This window comes from Amblyomma americanum, chromosome 4, assembly GCF_052857255.1.
Source record: "Amblyomma americanum isolate KBUSLIRL-KWMA chromosome 4, ASM5285725v1, whole genome shotgun sequence".
Classification (NCBI taxonomy): Eukaryota; Metazoa; Arthropoda; class Arachnida; order Ixodida; family Ixodidae; genus Amblyomma; species Amblyomma americanum.
In genome coordinates this window covers 141,704,883-141,732,029 of record NC_135500.1, presented here as the reverse complement: position 1 = coordinate 141,732,029, position 27,147 = coordinate 141,704,883, and the positions used below count along the sequence as shown (strand labels likewise).

At 45.9% G+C, this 27,147-nt stretch overlaps 1 protein-coding gene across 1 annotated transcript in view; it reads left to right on the top strand.

Annotated features, from left to right (window-relative positions):
* LOC144128452 (cell adhesion molecule Dscam1-like) overlaps positions 1 to 27,147 on the top strand; it is a 294,038-nt gene that overhangs the window by 188,502 nt on the left and 78,389 nt on the right. The window contains exons 4-5 of the mRNA XM_077661869.1: positions 2,144 to 2,305; positions 23,972 to 24,127. Of these exons, the coding sequence (XP_077517995.1) occupies positions 2,144 to 2,305; positions 23,972 to 24,127 (318 nt within the window). The remainder of the gene's footprint in view (positions 1 to 2,143; positions 2,306 to 23,971; positions 24,128 to 27,147) is intronic.

Below are 27,147 nucleotides of genomic sequence, written 5' to 3'. Positions count from 1 at the left end.
CTCGGCGGCAGCTGGCGCGAAGCTCTCCTCCCATTGGCTGCAGCTGGCGCGACGCTCCTCCGAATTTACCCGAGCTTTACCGAGTTACTCCAAGCTTCACACAAGATTCTTGGTTGAAAACGTGTAAAGTAGCGCTTTCGCACTAAGCAGAAATTAATCTACGAACTCGAAAAAAAGTGAAGGAAATTCAGAATTTATCGCTCAAGTGTGACGCCTCTAGATATCTGAACAGAGCCTTTTAAGCCTTCAGGGTTGTCGATCGCATTCGCCACTATTCCGTGGATTTGATACTCTTCATCGGACCGGCCCAGATATTTCTCATTAGCCTTCACATCGTAACAAGGAATACGCAGATCGCATGCATTCTCGTCTTGTCAGAGTTACGAAGGCCGTAGGCCGTAATGTCAGCCGTATACCGATGAGAAGGAATGGGGTCCGTAGATGTAGATTATATATTGTAAACTGTAGGGTTTACCTCACCGAAGCGACACGTTGGATATGAAGCACGCTGTAGTGGATGGCTCCAAGGCAATATAGGCAACACGTGGCTCTTTAACATGCACCGACATCGCGCAACACAAGGGCGTCTTTTATTTCGCATCCATGAAAATACGGGCGCCGCGGCCGCAATGGAACCCGCGACTTTGGGATCGGAGCTGAATTTTAGGGACACTGAATCACGGCGGCGGCTCGGTAAATGCAACGCCGAGCAACGGTCCACAAACAGAAGTTCCTCCCAGACTTGTTTGACAAGACAGAAGGGCATCTTTATGCCGTGATCCATGAATTTCTTTATTCCGACAGTTTCTGTGCAAATTTCAAGATTTCTAAACTAGGTACATTTTCCAATTAATTATCTGCAGTGTGTATTACAGCTAAATGCAGCGGACATTGTGCGGTGTTACGGCCACAGAAGCAACCTTGGCAAGTTAACCACGGCGATGCCGATGATGCAGCGCTGTCGTGGCTAGCTGCGAGACAATAAGCTCAAGTTCGCTAAAAAGGGTAACAGAGACGCTAGCTCGTCAAGCTGACCATCCGTGTGCTTAGTGCTTCACAAGAACATGTCCATGATTCTTGGACAAACATTTTGAACATTGGAAAATATTAGGATACTGTTGTGGAAATATTGAAGGTGATTGCCCATTCTTCTGATATGCAACAAAATCTTCCTTTTGAAGTGTTTCCATCAATCACATCAAACAGTTAAGACTGCCATAGAAAACCAATGGGGAACACTTTAGACGATAGCACAAACGTTAATAAAAAAAATGCAAGACTGCAGTCGGGTGATGTGCGGATACATTGATTGTTATAGGGAACTCATACGTCATATAAAAAAAATTGCTTTCATAAACGGTTTCCCGTTCAAAAATGCTGCTCTCCAGAATTATTCGGTATGGTCGCATCAAGTGACGTCAAAAAGTGGCGCGTCTTCTTTGACTTTCCTGCCCATCACGTTTTCCGCTGTTATTTTAGGACGTTTTGCTTTAGCGTCTTGCGATACGCTAACATTTCGTGGTCGTACGGTAAATGCGTATATTGAATACTAACCTCCGCGCCTGGGTCGGTGGTTTTTGCCAGTGCATTTGGAAGTCGATATCGGACATTAAGATGTAAGAGGTTCGCCTTGCTACGCAAGGATGGCTATTTTCGCAGCAAGCACAAACCAAAAGTTTCGGGCTCATTGAATGCATATCAGCGGCTTGCTTATGTTCACAAAGGCTCCAAATTAGCATAAAACAAGAACTTATTCTAACAAGAACGCTTGTCGCGAATAAATACCGCTACAAACCGTCACCCAGACAAATTGGTTGCAAAAAAGTGCAACTGGCGAACAAGGCACTGAGTTTCAGGTAACCTCACAGTGTGTCACAAGCGTCTAAATTTGGTTGCACCGAGCGCTGCGTAATTAGCCTCAGCAGCAAGAGAGAAAAGAGCTGCTCCTACTGAGCACCTCTTTTTGATTCAGTAATCAGTGTGTAGGAAATATTCAAACAAGCCCATAGAACCCCTTTAGTGTGTGGAAAGAAAAGAGAAAACTCCACCTTATTCTGTTCTTATTTTATTCATACTTAATCTTATTCTTATTCAGTGTCTTATTCTGTTCTTCTTTCTCTCTCCCTCGCTTTGCCCCCGGCAGTGGTGTTGGAGAAGTTCGTGGCCAGCGTCTACGACGCGTACGTGGTACGCGGTAACTCGGCTCTCCTACGTTGTCACGTGCCTCCTTCCATGAGGGATTACGTCACAGTGACGTCATGGGTGCTCGACGACGGCATCACCATCGGCACGCTGGAAGGCGCCGGTAAGTGTTTTTGATTACTCCCTCCGAGTCTCACTCCCCTGTTATCCCAATCTCCGAGAGAAGGTTGCATGGTGCGACGCGCGATGTATGAAAAAGATCTCGTTTATTTTCTTTCCCGACTTTACTCCACCTTACTGAGCACCTATGCATCTGTTCCACCAGATAAATATATGATGACAATAAAACATCCACAATAGACGTTAAACGGACACATTTTATGGTTTTTCTTGCTTGTACTCGTTTCTTATTGATTTCGTTATCGGCGTCTGTAAATAAAAGTTTAAGAGCTCCTGGTTAAAACAACTGCTCTTTGAGTGAAATTTAATACTAAAGTTCGGCGCATGATTTCGTCCGATTAATTTAATGCCCGGTTTCAAGCACAGATACCAAATGTAGGTTGCCACAACATTACGTAAGCTACGGGTGGCACACTACAACTTTCATGACTGGCTAGCGAAGCATATTCTTCGGTATTGTTATTGTGCTACTCAAGGTTTACACAGACAAGAACGACACATACAGGCAGGGCGCAAGCATATTCGCATGAAATGCTGCCCTTCGTATTATGGATAATGCATTGCACCAACAATCATAAGAAAAGCTGGGTCTTTGACCCCACCTTGAGCAGTCGAAAATATCTTGTGCCATGGCTCTCTTTGGCCATAGATGTATTTGCGCCATAAAAATTTATAACTATCATCATCATCAGAAGAAAACCTTCTAGACTCGCTAACATTGCGAACAGCGACTGCACGCTTCTGTATCTTCATTCTCCAGGAAAAGAAAAAATGGTTCGTGTTCCGAATTGTATTTTGTAGGCTGACACGCACGTAACTTTTCCTTCTGAATTATGGAACAATAACTGCTGAAATAATAATAATTGGTTTTTTGGGGAAAGGAAATGGCGCAGTATCTGTCTCATATATCGTTGGACACCTGAACCGCGCCGTAAGGGAAGGGGTAAAGGAGGGAGTGAAAGAAGAAAGGAAGAATAGGTGCCGTAGTGGAGGGCTCCGGAATAATTTCGACCACCTGGGGATCTTTAACGTGCACTGACATCGCACAGCACACGGGCGCCTCAGCGTTTTTCCTCCATAAAAACGCAGCCGCCGCGGTCGGGTTCGAACCCGGGAACTCCGGATCAGTAGTCGAGCGCCCTAACCACTGAGCCACCGCGGCGGGGCACACATATTCCGTAATTTTTGTTTACTGTGTGTTTGTGTGGGTGCGCGTGTGTAAGTGGCTCTAGGAAGAAGGAGAAATGCTTGTTCAGAAAAAAATATTTAAAAGGTTTACAACACAACATTTTGAAGCAAATAAAGCTTTTTATGGGCTTCCTCTTACGTAACGTCATCGATGTCGAAGCATTAGATGCAACAATCGCTTTTATTTAGCTTAATTCAGCTCCAAAAAGTTCCTACATACTATTTTTCGCGATCGAGACCCATCGCAAGAGAGATAGTTGGTGACGTATAACCTTGGGAGCGATATCAGTGAATATTAGTGACATCACAGCAGAGCACGTGACGTGCTACGAACGCTGACGTGCGACAACGGCCAGGTGCTGCGTCGGTGACTTGGCGGTCGGTGAGCTGATCGGCAAATATATACTGTCGCTGACACACCAGCCAGCACCAGCATCGGCGGCCGAGCAAAACCTTCTCGTCGATGAGACGGCGAGCTGACTAGTTGCTCTTGCCTATACCTTAAGGTGATAGAGAAATGTGCAGAATATAACCAACCTCTATATATAGCTTTCATTGATTACGAGAAAGCATTCGACTCAGTGGAAACCTCAGCAGTCATACAGGCATTGCGTAATCAGGGGGTAGAAGAGCCTTATGTCAAAATACTGGAAGATATATATAGCAACTGCACAGCTACTATAGTCCTCCATAAAGTCAGCAATAAAATTCCAATTAGGAAGGGCGTCAGGCAAGGAGACACGATCTCGCCAATACTGTTCACCGCATGTTTACAGGAGGTATTTCGAGGCCTTAATTGGGAGCAGTTGGGAATAAGAATAAATAGAGAATACCTAAATAATCTGCGATTTGCTGATGACATTGCGTTGCTGAGTCACTCAGGAGGTGAACTGCAAAACATGATCAATGAGTTAGACAGGCAGAGCAGATCGATGGGTCTAAAAATTAACATGCAGAAAACCAAGGTAATGTCCAACAGCCTAGCAAGAGAACAACAGTTCACAATTGGCAGCGAGAGCCTAGAAGCTGTGACGGAATACGTCTACTCAGGGCAGGTAGTGACAGCTGATCCGGATCATGAGAGGGAGATAACTAGAAGGATAAGAATGGGGTGGAGTGCATATGGCGAATTCTCGCAGATCATGAGTGGCAGTTTACCAATTTCCCTCAAGAGGAAAGTGTACAACAGCTGAATCTTACCGGTACTCACCTACGGGGCAGAAACGTGGAGGCTAACGAAAAGAGTTCAGCTTAAGTTAAGGACAACGCAGCGAGCCATGGAAAGAAAAATGATAGGTGTAACGTTAAGAGACCGGAAGCGGGCAGAGTGGTTGAGGGAACAAACACGGGTTAATGACATCCTAGTCGAATTCAAGAGAAAGAAATGGGCTTGGGCAGGGCATGTAATGCGAAGGCAAGATAACCGCTGGTCCTTAAGGGTAACGGAGTGAATTCCAAGAAAAAGTAAGCGTAACAGGAGGCGGCAGAAGGTTAGGTGGGCGGATGAGATTAAGAAGTTTGCAGGCAAAAGGTGGATGCAGTTGGCAAAAGATAGGGTTAATTGGAGAGACATGGGAGAGGCCTTTGCGCTGCAGTGGGTGTAGTAAGGCTGATGATGATGATGATGATGATGATGATGATGATGATGATGATGATGATACCTTAACCGTATTATTATTATTACATTTCATATGTTCGCCCTTTCGACACTCCTCAACGGTACGAGTAGGCCTAGCGGGCTGGCGCTCGCACTCATTGGCGATTCTTGCAAATGAGTTATCGCACTGCGTAAAGAAGTAAACATGCAACCGGCGCAAAAAGAGAAGAGATTGTTCATCCTAAGTAGAACGTAACTTACATTTCCTGCTGAAAGAACGCGCAGTTGCTGCCTGTGCACATACAGATATGCAAACGAAAGTCGAGCAGAGGTGCAGTCGTCATCACGGGCGAATTCCTGGAGGAATTACGTACTCGCGCGCTATAAATACCAAGTCCTTTACAATTATCTTGAAGCATTCCCTTAGCTAAACAGTGTGCTAAACAATCAGAGCATTCTTACCACTCCCGAAAAACGAGTTCAGAAGAAACTGAAGTGGCCAGGTAACTCGGAGAGGCGGTTGCTTTTTATTTCCTATGAACCATATCCGGCCGCTAAATACCGAGTGGAGAAAACAACACCGCTTCAGAAAGGGCAGATCAAAGTCGCTGTCCATCGCAACACTGCTGCGCACCTCGTCTAGAGCAAACTTCCACACTGAAGATGCTACTCCACGCGACTCATACTCAATGCCCAGAATTCGGATGCATGCTATTACTGTGCACGATTTGCAGAGCACTGCTTAGCCACGCATCAGGCGTATGATCCCGTCGACTGGCTCTAAACGGGCCACTATCACCGAGTTATCCTCAGATGCAAATGTAAGATCACCATCGTCAGTGCCACTAGTTGCTCCCGGGGCGCTAGGCAATTAAGCAATTTCTTCAGTTGGTCATGCCGTGCGTTATATGAATATTGCTCCTACTCAAGGTTATGGACGTTCTTCTTACTACATATATAAATTCTGGGCACTATGGTCTTACGAAAGTCGCAAGAACCGCGAAAAGTGCACAAGAAAGAGCGCCCCAAGCGGGGTAATATTGGAGAAGAAAACAACCCTACCAAATGCGAAAGCCAAGATCTTTCTCACACTTTGCGTCCATGTCAGGATGTGGGCCTTTCAACGTAGCATGCGGCACATGCGTTTTCGTGCGCAGGTTTATATAAGCAGCTGCTAATGTGGTTACGACTGAAGTGCACGTGACAGTCATAATATTTACGACACGCTGGGTTATTAAAAGCATGCTTAGTTACAGAGCATCACAGGCAAAGTCTGCGGTACGGACGATGGTGGACAAATGGGGCAGAAGCTGAAAAATCGTTCGCAACTGCAACAATGCTTTCCTCCGACTTGGAACTTTTTAAACCGGCTGGACAGCTCAGAATCCGGATAAGATTGTGGAGAATTTGAGGTGGAGACAAAGCACGTATTTCTGCATTCATATCATTAACTTTATGATAACGCACTACTGTAGCAGGACCGCACCTGCGTGCGTTCAGTGACATGTCATAGCCAGTCAGCAGGTTACGCGCCAGACCCACCCAAGGCTGCGCTAACGCGGCTACTGCTTCGTGCTCCAGCCTGTCACTCCGCCATCGCCTGTAGTCCACTCTGCAACTGCGTATAGGCCTATCTTCGGGAGGAGCGGGCTCTCTTGCTTCGCATCGGAATACCGGGAGGATCGTACGCTCGCCTCCGAGAGAGCTGCTCGGCGGAGCGCGGTTCCTGCCAAGGCCGTAAGCCCTGGACTCCACGAAAAGCGCGCGGGGTGTCTCGCGTGTTGTTGCTCGCAGCGGGCCACGGAAGCAGGGAGGAGGCGTATATATCCTAACGCCCTCGACCCGGGGTCATCGATCAAGGCGTCCAGGAAGGCGAGGCTTACGCCGATAACGCCCTGGATGCCCTGTCCTGACTGGCGGCGCCGCTCCAGAAGACGGCTCTTTTCTCGGGCCAGCTCTCTCTCTCGACGACTGAGCGCGCCCCGGGCAAAAACGCTGTCGGAACCCGGGGACACTGTAGTGACGGCGTGAAATGAAAAGCGCGCGAAAAAGAATATTTGAAAGCGTAAGCCAAGCGTTCAGAATAGTAAACAGAATGGAAAGAGGTGGACAAGAAGGATCAGCCTCCAACCGAGCTTGGCTGCACCCGTCGCCGCGAGGAGATGCATGACGTCGACCAAGACGCCGGCCATGCGTCACAGGAGCGCGTGTTTGAGTGCGTGCTGCTTCCCGGCATCTCATCCGGTTTCTTTTTTCTTTCCTTTCTGTGTGTGTGCGTGCGCACCCCTTATTCTTTATTCGCTCGCTGAACATACGAGCATATAAAGATGGCTTTATTGTGAGATTTTGCTTTTTTCCTGACCATGTCCGTTATATGGAGCATATTTTTATTTCCCTGGACGCATGATGCCTTTAAATGGCATAACAGACTTTACGATGATGCGATTGTAACACTCTAATGGTTCTACAGCAACCAACCCCGTGATTATGATGATGATGATGATAACGCTTTAATAAAAAGGGCTGGACCTTTAGCCTAAAGTTTAAGAAGTTGTCAGCGCAGCCTCGTTCACGTCTGTGTGTTTCTTCCTTGTGCCTGGTTCTTCTCTGCTGCTGTTTTTAATTGGTTGTACCTGGGATATGCGGCCAGACGGGCGCAAACTGCGAAGATAATTGTCATCATAATATCAGTAACTAAATGCAAGAACTAACTTTCTATTCACTGCATTAGCATGCATCTTTACCTGTATATTCAAAGCATTAGGGCAGTGGCATTAGATGACCATTCTATTTTGTAGAATTTTATTAGCGCACCAGTGTCCTGTGATATGCTGTCTAAAATTTCAGCCTAATATTTCTAATTACGCATGCGAGACCACGGCACACGTCATGAAGCTCCTCCCTGGTGCGACGCATATGTTGCGCATGACACTTCGTCTGGCAAGGAAGTCGAGTTACAAGCGACGGTGATTACTTCCCGTTCTTGGCCAGCGGAACTGAAGACTGGCTGTGCGGGCGACGTGAGGCCAGTACTGTTTTTTAAGCAATTTCTATTGGACTAGGTGATAAGACATGGTGCCGCTAGCGACTTGAGGCCAGTCCTGTTTTTTTAAGCGATTGATTCTCGAGGGGGTGATAAGACACGGTGCCGCTATAGGCTTCGCATGCAATCAAGTGCAGCGATACCGCACTGCTGGCCAAGAGCGAAAAGTTATCGTCGCCCGTCACCCCGCTTTCTTATCAAACGGAGCGTCATACGCAACACCTGTGTGACATCAAGGAGGCGCTTCATGTCGGTTGCCTCGGTCTCGCATGCGTTATTGGACAAATTCGGCTGAAATTTTAGACACGCATATCTCAGCACACAGACACGTTACTAAAATTCTACAAAATAGCACGGTCATCAAATGACACTATCTGTATGCTTTCACTATAAACACGGATGGTAACTTCAAGGAATAAAAAAGTATTTATTGCATTTTATTTAATTGCTGATATTGCAATCACAATTATCCTCACAGTTCGCGTCCGCCTGGTCGCATATCCCATACGTAAAACTTTTGTGCAGTGCTCTTTGTATTTGCTTTAAAAGTCATGAAAGCAACCTTGAACAACCTGCATGTATGGGGCAATTTGCATCGGCAATGAGAAGTCGTGACGTTCGCTGCAAGAAAACTATATTTTTTTTATTTTTACCTTTCAACTTCGGCAGTTCCTCTGCTAGTATAACTCACCGTCTAGGGCGAAGCTTATCACTCTTCATATTTCATTTTTAGGTATCTACTTTTGTTAATACTATTATTACCGCCATTATGTTCTATCGTGCTTCCCGCACGGATGTCTGGCTGGTATTGACATAATGCCAGCATCTTCTTATTCAACTCGTGGTGTAAGCTCAAGTAAAAAACGTATCAATAAAACCTGCTGCATTGCTGCGTAGTCGCAGATCAATAAAAAGGTGTCGGTAAAGATTTCTGTCTCTTAATGAAACAGGTGGTCATCACAATCCCTGCCAGAAACCTTTATAACTAGAGCCACTAGCAAACACAACTTCCTGCAGCTACTTTGACTGACCGGCGCTCCATTTAAAGGTAAACCTACAGCTTCCAGGTGCTAAAACGATAGTTAATTGTTAACATTACGTCTATAACAACGGCACCCTTTCTCATAGACATGTACCATGTTCCCAAATTCCGCATTGTGCTTTGTGGTGAAACGGACCGCATAGTTAAAAGTTCGCTGGCTTCTCTGCTTATTCCTGGGGGATAGGATAGGTAGAGGGCGCGTCTTAACCTCCTAACTTCGTAACCTTGTAGCACTCCTAACTTCCGCGGTACCAAGAGCAAGATTTTGCCTCTTCCTGCAAATATTCGGAGCGTGTGCGTAAAATTAGTCCCAGAACGTAGATCCTGTAGAAGAAAACTCGGTTACTTGGAAACATTTCGAAAGTGCAAGACATGCGTGGACTACGTTCATTCTACTTTCGCGTTTATATCGCCTTCTAAACACACCGTTAAAACTACATTTTGAACTCCTTTTACCACGTACGCATCAGGCACTAATACTTTCACTGTTCGATCTAACTGCTACGAACATGTTGAAGTTCACCTCACTTTTCTCCTTTTTATTCAGAAGCTGATCCTTAATTATCAGACTATGTTTCGCCATGAGTACTGATGCCATGAATACTGCAAACTTCTTGCATAACTTGTGCGGCTAGCACTGCCGTATCTTGCGACCTTCAGTCGCCAGCCTTCAATGCGCAGACGTAGTACATGGCCCCGACTCGCCAGGAGCAGTCGAGCTGCGAGCGCATCTGCTCCTTCGGGGCCATCTGCGCATGCGCCCTGGTGTTTGATGATCGTAAGATACGGCAGTGCTAGTGGTACACGCTACGCTAAAACATGCCGTTCGGCGTGACACCGAATTCTAAAAAAAAAAAGTTATACGAGTTCTATATGTCCACATCAACCTGTAAGCTAGTGTGAAGAGAGCAGGAGGGCTTGCTTACTCGTGCCAGTATTGCTGATTATTCCTATACTTTACAAGAGTCAGCTTAGTTTTTTTTATTATAGATGTGGAGGTCATGCTTTCCAATCATGCTTTCAGGTCATGCATGGCTCGACAATCGTGAAACGGTGCATATACAATGCAGGTGCAACCAGCACAATACGGCGTCTTGATTGGCGCAGCGTGGCTCTGATGACCGGGTGCTTGAGAGCGTAGCGCTACAGGGTGTTCTTCGCTGAGCAAGGTAGTGTAAAAATACTCCTTTTCAGAGTAGTGCACCCCTGAAATCTATAAAGCTGCCGGCTGCGGCTGCTCTCATAGTACAGCGGTACTCTAATCCGCTGAAACTAAACAAGGCCATGCCACCATAACACGATGTCATGCTTATGACGGGAATACAAGTATCATTTGCGACTTCGCCTCGATGTTAGCCGACCGCAGACCGTTGCAACAGAGCCAGGAAGGACGTTTCTCCCGAATGCATCGTTCACGAGTGTCTCGACGACTGGCCTTGACCGCCGGACCCGCGATGTTCACGGACAGCGCTCCCGCACTGAACTTTCCCGCAAGCCCACTTGCTCGGTGTTTATACCGGGTGTTCAAAATTAGGATTTACGGATTTATAAACTAAATACCAGGCGCAGTACACTAAAGTCGTTATTGTAAATGGGTTATGCGGCCAGGCGGACACAAAGAGTGAAACAAATGATCACGGTAATCTCATTAATTATTTACTTATTTGCATAATACTTTGGACCTCATATAGTCCAAGCAGGAAGGGCAGATTGCAATATATGTTTTAAATAACGCCGTGGAATTTGCATAAGGAAAAGAAAGTTATAACACGTGACCCGCTACTAGTCACCTGGCCCTATCTGCCCCTCCGAGTCCATGGCCGTCTCATTGAGGAACGCCTGCTTATCCGAGCCCTTGGCCTCTGGATTCAACACGACGGCAAACCCACTCATATCTTGCAGACTATCCGCACCACGGTTCTTAACAACACCTGCATGGTCCGCCGCAAAGCGGCTCACAGGAAAGGCATGCGCGGAGAGGACACCCTCCGAATCGTCAATGCCCTTGCTATCAGCCGCATCCAGTACAGCCTTCCCTACATCCACCTTACCAAGACCAACCAATACAAGACTGAACTAATAATCCGCACACTTTTCAAAGCCGCTTTAAGACACCCCATGTGCACGTCAACATCTCTACTGATCACTGGTCATCCACAGTACCTTCGATGAAATCCGAAATGCGGTCCTCTCTTGCCAACGCACGCGTTTACTCACTACATCTGCTGGACGGGCATCCTCTAACATATCGGGGATCCCAAGCAACCTAAACAGCCGCCCTCACAGCAATGCTACCCCCCCCTTCCACCATCCGCAACCACCTTTACCCAAGCACTACACCAGACACATTCTCCATAATCTCCAAAAGGCCATGAAACAAGCCTTACTCAAGCGTGTGCGAAGATGTTTCGGGCACGATTCCACCGCTGTCTACGTTGACATCGCCTCCTATGCCCACCCATAGACACTCGCCGGTTTTGCGGCAGACAGCACCAACACTCCGCTTCTGGCAGCCTCTGTCCGAGCCCCAAACTCAACAGCCGCTGAAGCGATCGCCATCTCACTTTCCATAAAAACGAGTGACACGCACTCCAACAGCGCTGACATATTCACAGACTCTCAAGCCTCCTCTCCAGATTTTACAAGCTGCCGTTTCCCACGACAGGCGCTACGCATCCTGGGACACACTCTCCATCAAGGCCACGTCATCACCTGGGTACCCGGCTACGAGGGCCTTGATGGCAACATCAGAACGTACACTTTAGCTCGAGAATATACACACAGAGAGAGGCCATTTCTTCCTGCCCTATACACCCCTTCCTCCAATTTCACCACTCGGCTCGAAACCCAACGCCTTAATAGACGCCTCTACAGTCTTCCTCATCCCTCTCTCTCCGCTGAAGACTCCTTCCTGCTACGGCGTCTTCAAACAAACGTCTATAACGACCTGCACTATTTACATCGCCTACACCCAACACTTTACGAAGACAAATGTCCATGGTGTGGCGACACTCCAACACTAACACATATGACATGAACATGTCCCCAAAATACTCACAATCTAAAGCCGCGTAATGCGACCCTGGAGCTGTGGGAGGTGAAGCTGACCAGTGCACGCCTCGAGGACCAGGTAGCGCTCCTTCTCATCGCCAGAAGGTCGGCAGAAGCCTACGGAGCACTGGAGTGAGGGCCCGCCCACATGCCCTCCTGCCACCATCCTCTTCAATAAACGTTTGTTCAATTCTATTTAATCCTATAACACAAGACACCACGGAACCAAACAAAGTAACTAAAATAAATAATGAACATTTTATTCACTGCAGTTCGCGTGCATATCGAAAGCTTAGAGGCAGTGGCATTCAAAGGCTATTCTATTTTGTACAATTTTAGTAATGCACCTGCGTCCCGAGATATGCGCGTCGAACACTTCGCCCCAAACCGTGTAATTACGCATGCGAGACCACATGTTCTGTGCACGTGGTGGGGCAAAATTCTTAGTCGCTGCCAGCGGTGGCAACCGGCCGAAAGTTTTTGCTCACTGAGGTATAACACTCTTGCCTACTGAGGTATAGTCGATAAAAAAATTAAATAAACTTCGTGCAATGAGTAATCTGCGATTTACTTTTATGGCCTGAAGTTCTGTAATTAATACATATTATAATAATGCGAAAGACGGATACAAAGAGAGAGGCAGCATGATCACGCCAGCAGTTTGAATTCTAATCAACTCGCCTAACTTTTTGTCCTCCATTTGTAATTAGTCTGCTCTTTCCTTTCCTTTCAATGCTAGTCAAATGTCTATAACTGCCTCCTAAAGATATGTTCCGATTATCAGGTCCCTAGTAAGATTAAGCCGTGGCCCCCAATAATAATCTTCTAGTTTCATTCCAGAACACTGTACCCCCTTTTCTTTCATCTTCTGCTCATCCCGTTGGCTGGGTTGTCCTCCATAAAAGACGGTATACGCCCGCATTCGCTTTCGAAACGAAACCTCAGCATCTCTTGTTTCCAGAGCAATCAACTAAATGCGACACAGCGCTGGTCGGGTTCAACGTTTCGCTCCAGCAATCTTCATGTTTACATGTCCGACCTGTTTTTTTTTTTTTTTACAGCGGTAATGTAACCGCTGAGCCACTGCCGAACCAAACAATGGGTTGCCGTCGGCAATGGTTGGATCACAATAAACCCGCCTTCCCTGCCTCGGCAAATTTCAACCGCATGGTTGCTGAGTTACCAGCGGATTTGTTCAGTTCCCCTATGTTCAGTGCTTCCGGTTTGTCACTTGGAAGACGCGTTTGGTTGCTCAGTCACCGTGTTGTTTCCCGTTACTGCTTTGGGTCGGAACTATCACAGTGTTTCTCGTCATTTTATTTCCATAACTAGCGTTCTTTGATTACCCGCACCAGAGAGAGCGTGTCTTGCCTCCTCCGCTTATTTAATTCGAAAAACATTCAATACGGACAAAGCAACACATTTTACAAAGACTTACGTGGAAATTAGCGAGCAAAGAACATTATCGAGGAATTCAGGACAGACAATGCGCTGTCTTCGAACTAGTGGTTATTCTCTGAAATCGATTTTGCATGGTTCTCTTTTAAAGTTTTGATCAGAATCGCATCTCTGTGCGTGTTGCCGCGTTTATCCATACGTCGGTCCTTCGAAAATGCGTTCATCGAGCTTTCTCTGCCGTTTGTGGCAAGCGGGCAAGCCATATTACTGCGCTAATGTATAAACTTAGGCTGGTTGGTTCATGTTTGCATAGCTGCAGGGCATCAAACGTCAAGGAACGGAGACAAAGTCGGACACACGCAGCGCTAACTTCCAACACATTTGTTTGCGTTTATTACGAGCTTTGCTAATCAAAGGTTTTGGAAGTTTGCGCTTCCGTATGTCCGACTCTGTCGTCATTCCTGACTTTTGGCGCGCTACAGCTATGCACATATTACTGCAGTTCTCGCGATCAAAGAAGCAAAATCGAATCCATTGAAAGCACTCCCATTTTGGATTGTTCGTTGGGCTCATTTAGCCTTACTCACGTTCATTTAAGTAATGCTTTGGTTTGGGTTAGCTGGATCATAATTTTAATATATTCTGAAAATTCTGCAAAAAAGAAGAGCAGAGACTAAGAAGGCACATAGAAATGACGGCACTCACGCAACTTACCTACAAATCAACTTTATTCATACACGATTTGTTGTTCATCTTTCGTTCACACGTTTTTTGCTAGCAAGTCATGTAGGAGTGTTGGTTTTAGAGAATGTTTTTTTCCTTTGGACAAGTGCACATGGTCAATATATGGTTGCAGTTGCGTCCCCAGTGTTGCATTTTACGCGACAGTGATAAGCTCCCGTTAAGCGGAGAAGCCGCCGTAGTTGTCGACGTTGGCAGGTCGAGAAAATCCCGATTGGTCTGACGTTACTCATGACGTTACTCATTGAGCTGTGGAATGAGAATGATTAAAACTTGAGTTAAATTGTGATCATGAGGCCGTAGCATGACCGAAAGGTCATAATGACATGCAAGAATGTAAACTAATTACAGATCTAAAATAATTACAGAGAAAATAAAATTTCGGTAATTAGTAGTGAATGGACTCTATGACACTTGGGTCGCGTGTCTGGCACGCTACCTTTAGGCTACTTAAGCATGTTCGTTCTACTTGATTAAAAGGGAGACCTTGTGTGTCTTGCGGTGTATCACGTGGTCTAGAATGCCTAGTGAGGCATGCCAATGAGTACGTGTAATTATAAAAAGTTGTTAAAAAAATAATGTAGGAGATAGCCATTAACGCTTCACATCACAACCCTGAAGCGCAGCTTGATTGCCTCCCCCCCTTTTTTTCTTGTTTCGTTGCATTTTGAAGGTCATGCAATTTACATCGCTGATTTGTTCTTCCCTTCTCGATTGTAATACTTTTTTTTGTTGACCTGTTGAGGCCTGTCAGCAGCGACTCCAAGTTTTTGTGTTCTTAAAGTTCGTTGGTGACTATGTTTTTTTTAATGCAATCTGTGATATGGCCCGGTTGTATTGTAAATCAGCAGACAGGTGCGAATAAAGCGCAGTTTCAAGTGGCGTAGGGGCCGTTTTCAGAACCCATGATTGTCACGTTCATTACTTGCTTACTCATCGATCGCGCTCCATTGAAAGCATTTCATTTTATGATACGTGCCATGCCTTCTTATTCAAATAGTTTTGCTCTCTTCTCTCGACAAAGGTTTGATTTCAAATTACAGTCGCTCACAAAGTGCCGAATCCATGGCATACTTGACAGTGGAATCAGTTATGATTTTTTGAATAATTAATGTATTATACTGCCCAAAACGAGCAGTAGACAATATTCACAAGGAAAATACGCACAATCAAGATATGTAGAAACAAACAGCGAAACCTAGGAAGAAGGCACTAAAGAAATCACCGGCCATGATACCACATAACAAATAAGACGTGGACCAAAATTAGAAGGATGAAATTTTCAAAAGTCGAAGAAATTTGCAAAAGTTGGAGGCATTTGAAAACAGTCGGGTTGCTACTGCACTCTACGGCTGCCCAAGCACCTGATAAAGGGGTCTCGGCTCTAGCGCTTCGACACAAGGTATCACATTAAAGGAAAGTGCGGTGTTGCACACGAAATGAGGTCTATTTAAAGCAGTTTTTCACAAAGGCTACGTTGTAAGGATAGTGGCAAACAAAATTATTTTGTGCCTGAAAAGGCTTGACCTCATTGATATAACCTTTGTCCATATAGTTCCGAGACTGAATGTAATTAAAAATAAGCGTTTAACATTTAAATCATTTGTGCAGCACCCCTTCGAAATAGTCTCCTTTGCAGTCTATACACAGCTTCCAACGCTTCTTGAGGTCTTGGAAACAGTTGTAAAACGTTTCTTTTGGCAGGGCTCTCCTCTCCTTTGTCGTGGCGCCTTGAATGGCCTCCACGCTCCCCATCCAGCGACAATATCGGGCTCTCTTCACAAGAGGAAACAGGAAAACATCGCATGGGGAGCGGTCAGGCGAGTATGACGGATGGGGAAGTACAGTAATGCTGGGCTTGGCGAGAAGTTTTGTCACGCTGAGAGCAGTGTGCGGCCTTGCGTTATCGTGGAGAAGGCTCCACTGTCCAGATGCCCACAAGTCAGGGCGACGACGTCACAGTGCATCACGCATGTGATGAAGCACGCGGATGTAAGTATCCCAATTCACCGTCTGCCCTTGCGGGACGAACTCGTGGTGTATGACACCTCTTGCATCGAAAAAAAACTATCACCATCGTCTTTAATCGGCCTTCTGTCGCCGCACCTTTCTCGACGCCGGAGAGCTTGTGGACCGCCATTCAGCGCTCTGCCTCTTTGTTTGAGGATCGCATTGAAAACACCATGTTTCGTCTTCAGCAATGATGCTATCGACGAATGCAGCATCCTTGTCTGCCTCGGAGAGCAAATCAGTGCTCACTGATGCCCGCGTGTCCTTCTGGTCCTTTGTGAGGGAGTGCGGCACAATCTGGCATTCAGCTTTCGTTTTCCCGAGTTCTCAGGCAAAATTTGGTGGTATGCTGTCTTACTAATGTCGAGAGCATCTGAGAGCATGCGGACTATAATGGTGCGGTCTTGCTGTACGATTTCCCTGATCCGATCCATGTTTTCATCCCGTGAGGTTTAAGGGCGCCCCTGCCTTCTGTCGTCTTCCACCGACGTTCTCCCCGAAACGCACCTCTTGTGCCACTCGAAAACACGCGCCCGCGATAATGTCTCGTTGCCGTAAGCGTTAAGAAGGAGCTCATACGTATGTGTCGCAGTCTTGCCGAGCTTCACACAGAATTTTATGTTTACACGCTGCTCGACGTCGACGCCCATCTCTCCACATTCACTCCCAGTAGATTGCGCAGACGACTAGTGACAATGTATTTTTTCTGCATGTTGTGCTATCTAGCGGCTGCCATAGCAATTAATATAAATAACTCACGCTATCCCGAAAAAATGGCCCTACACATACGCACCAACATTTGTTTTGGGGAATCATTTGTAGAGAAGAAAATAAATCAGTCTCGAAACTTTACGGACAAAAGTAGTAAGTTACATGAAAGGTACGCAAACTGCCGGCGCCACTTATACATTTTGGACCCACTTTTTTTGCTGTGCTCCTGTTATGAGTACTTCTTAAGAATCATTTTCGAATCTGCAGCGCGAGAAATATAGAAAAAGAATGCACCAAACTACGCGATGTATACGCGGCTGAAAAACAGAGCACGGAGGGTCCCGGCTCTAAAAGGAACTTGCACTCTCATTACTTAATTTCCGCCTTTCTTTTCAGTTTTTATGGAGGAAAAACGCTAAGGCGCTCGTGTGCTGTGCGATGTCAGTGCACTTAAAGATCCCCAGGTGGTCGAAATTATTCCGGAGCCCTCCACTACGGCACCTCCTCTTCCTTTCTCCTTTCACTCCCTCCTTTATCCCTCCCCTTACGGCGCGGTTCGGGTGTCCAACGATATATGAGACAGATACTGCGCCATTTCCTTTCCCCAAAAACCAATTTATATTATTATTATTATTATTATTATTATTATTATTATTATTATTATTATTATTATTATTATTATTATTATTATTATTATTATTATTATTATTATTATTATTATTATTATTATTATTATATTCTTTCAGACTGTTTTCACGCTTGAATAGAACGAAAGTAAAATGCTGTCCCCAGAATAATACGAAATTCTGGAGATCTGATACCATAACAGCCAAAACAACCTTTTGCTCGTGCCAAAACATTGTGCTGCGCAGTGGTGCTTAGTCTGCAGACCCCACGCTAGTGTAATACTTCCCCCAGGGTTCACCCTGGTGCGGTGTTTGCATGCGGCGATAGCCTTTATCCTGGTGCCATTGATTTCGCACACTGTTCCCTAACACGTAGCACATTTTTTTTACATTTACGATGCTCTATATATTTTCTTACTACCTGGAGGCGTTTAAGTTTCCAATTCTTTCTAAGTGTTACAAAATACCTACTATTGATTATATCAGAATTTTTGCTTATAGCAGCCAAAACTCAGTACAAAAAATTTTAATACTTGTACTGCTCAAGGCTCCTGCGTTGTGCCGAGAATTGAAGGGCGGACACTCTCAGTCAAATCTGGGAAAAGGCTGTCGGAAAGTACAGTGTGTAAGGATCGTCAGTTACGAATCTCTTCAATGAACAGACTGGTATGGCATATGGAGTGGTATGGTATGGTATGGTATGGTATGACATGGCATGGCATGGAATGCTTTGGTCTGGTATGGTATGGTATGGTATGGTGTGGTGTGGTATTGTATGGCACAGTATGGTATGGTACGTTATGATGTGCTATTGTATGGCATGGCATGGTATGGTATGGTGTGGTGTGGTGTGGTGTGGTGTGGTGTAGTGTGGCGTGGCATGGTATGGTATGGTATGACATGGCAAGGCATGCATGGCGTGGCCTGGCGTGGTATGATATGGTACAGTACGGTATGGTATGGTATCGTATGATATGGCATGGTATGGTGTGGTGTCGTGTCGTGTGGCATGGCATGGCATGGCATGGCATGGAATGGTATGTTATGTTATGGTATATGATATGATACGGTATGGTATGATATGGTATAGTGTGATGTGGTATAGCACAGCATGGCATGGAATAGTTTGGTATGGTATGGTATGCTATGATGTGGCGTGGTGTGGCACGACATGGCATGGAATGGTATGATATGTGTGGTGTTGTATGGCACGGCATGGCAGGGAATGGTTTGGTATAGGGTGGTATGGTGTGGTGTGGCACAGCATGGCATGGAATGTTATGGTATGGTATGGCATCACATAGCATGGTATGGTATGGCATGGTATGGTATGAAATGTTATGGTGTGGCATGGCATGACATGGCATGGTATGGTAGAGTATTACGTGGTGTGGTATGGTATGGTGTAGTGTGTTGTGGCACGGCACGGCATGGTATGGTATGGCATGGTATGTATGGTATGGTATGTATGGTATGGTATGGTGTGGTACGGTATGGTATAGTGTGGAATGCGGTACTGATATCGCTATCATTCCTTCGTGCCGGGCGGGAATGAAAGTCGGGGGCTTTTTTGTCTTGCATTTGTTCAACAGTAAGAAGTGGTATGTGCATACGCAATTATTGAAGCTGTTCATTCCAATAGAAAACAAAATGTGATAAAAAATGAACTGTGTGTAATTATTCTGCATAAGATATCAACGTGCAAAAAGAAAGATTATTTAGGTTCTGCTAATGTCTAGAGTTTCGCAGACTAGCTGGCTTTTGCGCCACTGCCAGAAAATTTTTAAACACGGTATTGGCAGAAAAGAGCCAACTTAAAATTCCTGCAGACACCACAGTAAAACGTTGCATCATACCCGTTGGTACTAACTCAACTTTCGGGCAAGCTAGAAATCGGTGCGATTATTATCATAACACAAGAAAAAAATAAAACAAAATCTTGTATCTGCCAAAGAAACTCTCCCATGCTATTTTTTGCGGAAGTACCGCGCGAAATGAACGCTCCATTTATTGGTCGCTGTTAGTGTTGCAACATGCTGATATTGTTATGTTATTATATAGTAGTGATAGCATTATGTTCTAGTAGGTTTGCTAATTTGCTTACCTCGACTTAGATTCCGTCGATGAAAGTTCAATTTTCTTTGCGCAGAGCTGCTACTGACTGCGTAAAACGCTCAAATCAATGGTCTCTAGACTAGTAAAAGACTAGAAGCAAATAAACAAGAAATATAAGAGAAGCCACGCACTCTTATGTTTATAATAGCCGCGACCATTCGCCAGAGAAAGCAATGAGGTCGCAAAATCATTAATTCATCTTTCATTAATCATCAATTCATCACTCATTAATCATTAATTAACATCATTCATTAATCCGTAATTCATCAATTACTAATTCATTATTCCATCATTAGTTCTTCTTTAAAATGCCCACAAAGACATTAAATACTGAAATTAGGCTCGCCGTACTACTCCTGACAGCGTCTGATCACTGCAACACAACGGTACGGGCACGGAGTATCGACATTAGAGCGAGCGATGACATTCTGATCGTTAGGACCGCTAAAGCAAAACCTACTTACAATGAATTCTTACTAGAAATGCGCAACGACTGCAGATGCGTTGAAATGCGTTGCCTACAGCACAACCATTTCCCCAAAAAGTACGGAATCGACAGGCTTGAAGAACGGGAACAAAACATGATCGCGACGCTCGCCGTTCGTTCTATGGATTCGCTGTTCCGCTCTTTGCGTTTGTGTCTGCTTCAGCAGCGCGATGCTTCTTGTTCTGCAATCACACTCTGAAATGTGCGCTCCGCAAGCCATACTTTCACGCAGATTGCTTGTCGTTGTGGCGAGCACCACTCGGAAGAGACCTCGACCCAAGTTGACGACTTGGACGGCAAGACGACGCGCGCTTTGTAGCGGCAGTGAGACTGCGCCGGCTCCTGAACGCAAACAACCGGTAGATATGTTTTCAATACGCACCGTGCGACCAGCCGTTGCCTCTGAATTAGGCCTCCAGCTCTGCAATTGATCTGACTTTAAGTATAACTTGCCGCTCCCTCCAAACCTTTCTGGACGCATGCCTCTAGAAAATGCCCGTTTTTTCTGGGTCTTCTAAGGTTCAAATGCACGTATGGGTGGGGACAAATGTAGCGATCGCTCCTCCGGTCTTTGGGTAGTTTCGAGAAAGAAAGGCGCCTACGCGAAGAAAGACGTCGTCCTGTAATGCTTGACATTGTTATGCGAAGTCCATATGCAACCTCCTTCCACCTTACTTTCGAAAGAAAAAAGCATTCGGAACCATTTTTGTAGGCGCGTTACAGCTCAAATAATATTATCAAGATCTTGTTCACTGAAGTTCCAGAATTTCATTATTCAGTCGTGAAGGTCACACTTTTCACACAAAACCACAGAAGAACAAGGGTGGAAGAAACGATATCAGTTCTGATGTTAGAGCAGCGTTACCAGAAAAACTGTTTTTTGTAGAAGGGTTGCTTCTAAAAGTGATAGCACTGAAGTTTGGGCCAGTTGGTATTGATCCATCTTGAAGAAACGCAGCAGCACGGGACGAAAAACACGCACATACGACAGGACGAATGCTGCACTTCCAATTGATTTTTATTCAGAAACCCAAAGCTTAAGTACAGCGCTACTACCACCTCGTGGCAATCTACCGCATTGGTTCGAAAACGCCATTTCATAATCAAGAACCACCTGCTTTTCTGATGTCATCATCATCGTTATCATCATCAGCTTGACTACACCCACTGCAGGGCAAAGGCATCTCCCATGTATCTCTAATTAACCCTGTCCCTTGGCAGCTGCATTTGCGATGTGATATGTCTCAATAATTTCACTTTCCATCCGATCCTTTCCATGCCCAAGAAACTTAGTTTTCCAAAAAATGGGTTTACACTTACCAGTAATAGTGAATAGCAGGTAGTGAATAGCAAGATGACCACTCTTCCCTTCTTTCACCAGATTGTAATGCTCCCTAGCTCTCTCATTAAAACAGCGTCCAGTTTGACCAATGTACACTCTATTGCAAGTGAGCGCAATGTTGTACACTACCTTAGTAGTGCAACGGGTGAAACCGAGTTGGTGGTTGATAGTGCAAATTGGCTTTTTTTGACCATCATTGGACAAATTCTAGCTAGTTTGCTTGGGGCGGAAAAGAGCACGTTTGCATCGTATCTGCTTGCAACTTTCTTAAGATTTTGAGATACCCTGTGAAGGTGCGGAATTGAGTTGCCAGCCTCTTATCTTGCTTATCTGTCTTTTTCATGCGCTTTTTCTTTTGTAAAAGCGTCTCTGCAACAGCTGACAATGAAGCTGGGGGAAAGCCGGACATGCGCAATTGCTCTGTTTGCATTTTAACGCTTTCAGACATTTGATGTAGACATGACTTTTCCAAAGCGGAATTGAGGCACACACTGAGCGGAATTGCACACTCTTGCAAGGCGGAGCGCCATACGCAACAGATGCGTCACCCGAGGGAGGTGCTTCACGCCGAGAGCCGCTGTCTCGAATGCGTATTGGACGAACTGGGACGAAATTTTAGACGTACGCACCTCAGGACACAGGCGCCTTACTAAAATTGTACAAAATGGAATAGCACTCGAAAGCAACCGCCTCCAAATTCTCAATATAAACATGCACGCTAACTTCAGCCAATATAAAGTTAATTAATCAATTTTAGTTAATTACTGAATTCATGGGGACAATCATTGCCCCAACTTGTGTCCGCCTGCCCGCATTACCAACGTGAAAAAGCGGCATTAGCGTACGTCGTTTCACACATTTTTGAAAATTCAGTAAAGTCTAATTTTGAACACGTTGTATGTGAGGCTACCCATGTCTTGCAGCTTGCAGCGCTAGCTGTCTCATCATTCTTCTCCCTATTTAGCGTAGTAGTCAGCGGTTTCCCTTGCACAGGCACGGCTCAGACTTTCCCACGATCACGTGACAATTGCGTGCGCGCAGCTCATGCCTCGTGCCTCACGCTACCTTCGTTCCACGGGGCATTGTCACAAGACATTGACAAACGTCCTCGAAACTACCGGAGCAGTGGCCAAGTGGGCAAAGCATCCGCCCCACATATGGGAGGTGCGGTGTTCGATCCCCTGTGCCGTTGAGTACCAAGCAGCTTCTGATGGGTACAACCTTGCCTCCGGCCTGGTGCTCGGCTTTCCTGGGATTATATGCTTTGGAAATGGGTATTTTAACCCAACTCGTGCGGACAAAAACACATTGTGACACGGCACTCTTTGTTCAAGCTGCCCTTGAGACATTAAATTCCGTCACAATCAAACTCCATGTCAACGTCTTCCCCCCTTTCCCGGCTAGTTCCTACTTGCTACAGCAAAAGCTGCAACAATCTTGCGATTTACGAGGGGTCTCCCGTCGCAAAGCTTCCACGGCGCACAGTTGTATGACGTCACGATCGACTACCCTGACGTTAAGTCATGTGGCTTATGATGCCATTATATGCACGGAGGAGCGGAATCACAAAAAGCGGCAGCAGGTGCCTCCTGTTGCGGAGATGCAGTAGCTACCACTCCAGGCTTCTCCAGGTTACCCGGCCGCTAATGCCGATCCGCCTGCTGTCAAGTGCTTAGTGACGAAGCTCGCGTTGGAAAGCATGCGCAACAACGAGAACGTTGCAAACGCCTGAGGCAGGAGCCGGAAGCCGCAGCAGCAGCTGTCAAACAGTTAACCCCTCCTAAAAAACGCCATGGCACTTGGGATAAACCAACGATCGATATATAACGAGAGATGCAAGGCAATTCCTTCGGCTACTATGGCTAAAGCATTAGAGCTTATATAGCTTAACAATACAGACCATCCATAAGCATCACCTCTCGTTGGAATTTAACTTTCAGCTAAACCAGAGGTTGGCTTAGCCAATTTTTTGTAGGTGTTAAATGAAGCAACCAATCATTAAAACGGTTTTGATTGATTGATTGATTGATTGATTGATTGATTGATTGATTGATTGATTGATTGATTGATTGATTGATTGATTGATTGATTGATTGATTGATTGATTGATTGATTGATTGATTGATTGATTGATTTCCTAAATCGGGGCGTAAGATTAATTGCGAAGATGCTGTTTGTTGTGTAGGTCAGGATGTGGTCGATTGTTATATAAACTTTCATGGCATGTTGTAAAAGCTTGGTCCAGTCCCCAGGCACTAAGCCTCTGTGCACTTCTCACTGCCTCCGTTGCTCATGCAGGCCTGGACAGTAGGTACCTGATGCTGCCGACGGGAGAGCTGATTGTTCGCGACGTGGAGAGCGCCGACAGCCACCGCTCGTACCGATGCCAGCTGCACAACGTGTTGACCGGGCAGAGCCACCTCAGTGCTACAGGGGGCAGGATCATCGTGACCGGTGAGTTGGCCCGGCCCTAGCCAGTGATCGTTGGTGAAGAGCATGTGCCTCTTCGGCGACGGGGTCGTTGTCAAGGTGAGTTTAAACGATTGACGTTCGTTTGGGGAGCCACCGGTGAATGAGTTAAAACGACCGTCATGTCACGAGCCACCGTTTGATCAGTTTACACCATATATAGTTATGTGGGGAGCCGCCCAAAGATCAGTTTAAACTATGTTGTTGCGTCTCTTCAATACCGGCTTTGCAATCTTTATGCGATAGCCTCTCCATCAGGCTGTGGCGGTGCGAAAAAGACAGCATTCTGAACTGGTATTTGCATTTATACACGCACACATACGCGCTGCGGGAAGAGAAGGACGCCTAGAACTGACGAAAACTATCGCTAAAGAAAGAAGACTCACGGACAGAAACACCAGGCGCTATTCTGCCGTCCGTCGTCTTCCTACGCGCTGTATCTTTCACTGCGAACGTTCACAAACTTCGTTGAGGCGTGAATTTGGGACTGTAGGCTATCTATGAAAACAGCTAGCGCAAGAAATGGGTGTGCGTTTCTGCCGTTCCGCTCCTTGCGCTAGCCGTGTTCACAAACTTGTGCCTTTCTGTTCTGTATTAGCCAATCGTAGGTTGCATACCCTAATCATGATGCGAGAGACACAAAGATTGCGTAAAATACACGATAAAGATCACAACTTACGCACAAAATCTACTTTCGTGCCGCTTCCAAATTATGACATTTAATAATGTATCAGATTGCGCATTTACCGCCTTTTTTTTCTGGACAAGTTTGATGAGAAATCTTGATGAAAACTGAATAAATCGCGCCTGGAGTAGATTGTTCGAGGCTCCTTCCGACACGCACTAACTTCTAGGTTGCAGCTCTTTCCGCTGAAAAATGTCGGATAACATTTTCTCATAGCTATGCGGATGCCGCAAAACTAGTCGGTAAAGCTCAATACCTTTCATATGCACGTCTATGATCCGGCAGTGAGGTGAAGGTGACGTCTTTTTTTTGTTTGCCTCTTTAGAACTCCTTTTTCTTTCGCTATATACGTCGAACAGGCTTGATTTCGTGCTGAATAATGATTTTTTTCTGGGGAGGGGGGGGGGAGGAAATGGCGCAGCATTTGTCTCATATATCGGCGGACACCTGAACCGCGCCGTAAGGGAAGGGATAAAGGAGGGAGTGAAACAAAAAAGGTAGAAAAAGGTGCCGCAACTGAAGAAAAAAGAAAAACACGGTACCACTTTGCAGATAAAGTACCTCTACAACTCCCCCCCCCCCCCCCCCCTCTCATTAGAGCACTCGAAAATGGTTCCTACAATCCCAGAACTACAACTAGGCTTCTTTTCAAGCAGTTACGCTTCAACAAATGATCCTGTTCACGGATAGCGAGCACGCACATTTGTCGCAGTTAACCTGGCGGCACTGTAAAATTGATTGCAGCTTCGGTGCATTTTTAACCAGCTATCGCAGTGTAGGGTCGGCGTTCGAACTTTACACCGACACTTCCAAGGAAAGTTTGGACAGGAAGTAAGAAAGACTCGTTTCCAAGTGCACTCACGTGCGCCCGATACAATAACAGATCAATATAACCTTTTTTGCACTAGACGAACAGTGGTTGAACGCACCCACGCTCGATATTGATAGCGCGTGGTTTTAAAAGGTGGCGAGGGCACGCAGTTTTAAAAATAAACTACAAGTTCCTCGGCTCTCTTTTTGGATTCCTGACGTCATTTCTGACGGTTTTCGTTTCAAACAAAACAGTCTTCTTTACACAGGCGAGGTAAGCGGTCACTGAACGGCTAACTTGAACGTGCGGGTCCCGGAACTTCATGCGGCAACGCCCCTTTCTGGTCCAAAGTCCATACAACAGTCGTTTGTCAAAATCTTTAAAAGAACCCTGAGGCCGTTCATAGTTAAAATCGATTCGGCGGCTCTTTTTGGCTATCTTGATCTCTATATGGCCCCAAAATACGTATTCTGTGCTGAGGAAATTGTATTTAAAAATAGAACACCTTTAGGGCAGCCGCCCTACTATAAAAAATTTAAAATTGGTTGTTGGGGAAAGGAAATGGCACAGTATCTGTTTCACATCTCGTCGGACACCTGAACCGCGCCGTAAGGGAAGGGATAAAGGAGGGAGTCAAAAAAGAAGGGAAGAAAGAGGTGCCGTAGTGGAGGGCCCCGGAATAATTTCGACCACCTGGAGATCTTTTAACGTGCAGTGACATCGCACAGCATACAAGTGCTTAAACGTTTTGCCTCCAAGAAAACGCAGCCGACGCGGTCGGGTTCGAACCCGAGTACTCCGGATCAGTAAACACTACTAGGCGCAATTTCCGATTTCGGGCATACGTGCAGCCCCCGTCAAAAGTGTACAGCTGAAGAGGTTTGGTTCTTAGCTATTTAAAGGCATGGCTTCCTAGCACATCAAGCAGTCCAAACTTGTGGAGGATCGAAAATTCTAAGCCATTTCTCTTTCGAAGGATTACGGTTGCTGAAGATGCATAACGAGGCATGCTGCAGGACGCACAAGCAAAACCCTTGGCCTGTGTACTTCTGACGGCCGGTGTACATACGTGATAATAATAATAATTGGTTTTGGGGAAAAGGAAATGACGCAGTATCTGTCTCTCATATATTTGGACACCTGAACCGTGCCGTAAGGAAAGGTATAAGGAAGGAGTGAAAGAAGAAAGGAAGAAAGAGGTGCCGCAGTGGAGGGCTCCGGAATAATTTCGACAACCTGGGTGGTGGTGGTGTTGAAAAGCCTTTATTTAATGAAAGAGGTGAGGCTCTTTAAAGAGCCCCGCAATGGGTGGAGTACTTATTCCGGGACCCCATTGGTCGAAGCCGCCAGCTTAGCCCTCTTGACCAAAGCCTTTTGGGACTGAAGGTCCGAACAGCCAAGCAGGGCCGCCTCCCATTCCTCTCTGGTAGGGTTGGGGTGGGGGGAGAGAGCTGAGTTGCGCTGGCAAGCCCAAACCATGTGGTAGGTGTCAGCTACCTCCCCACAGTG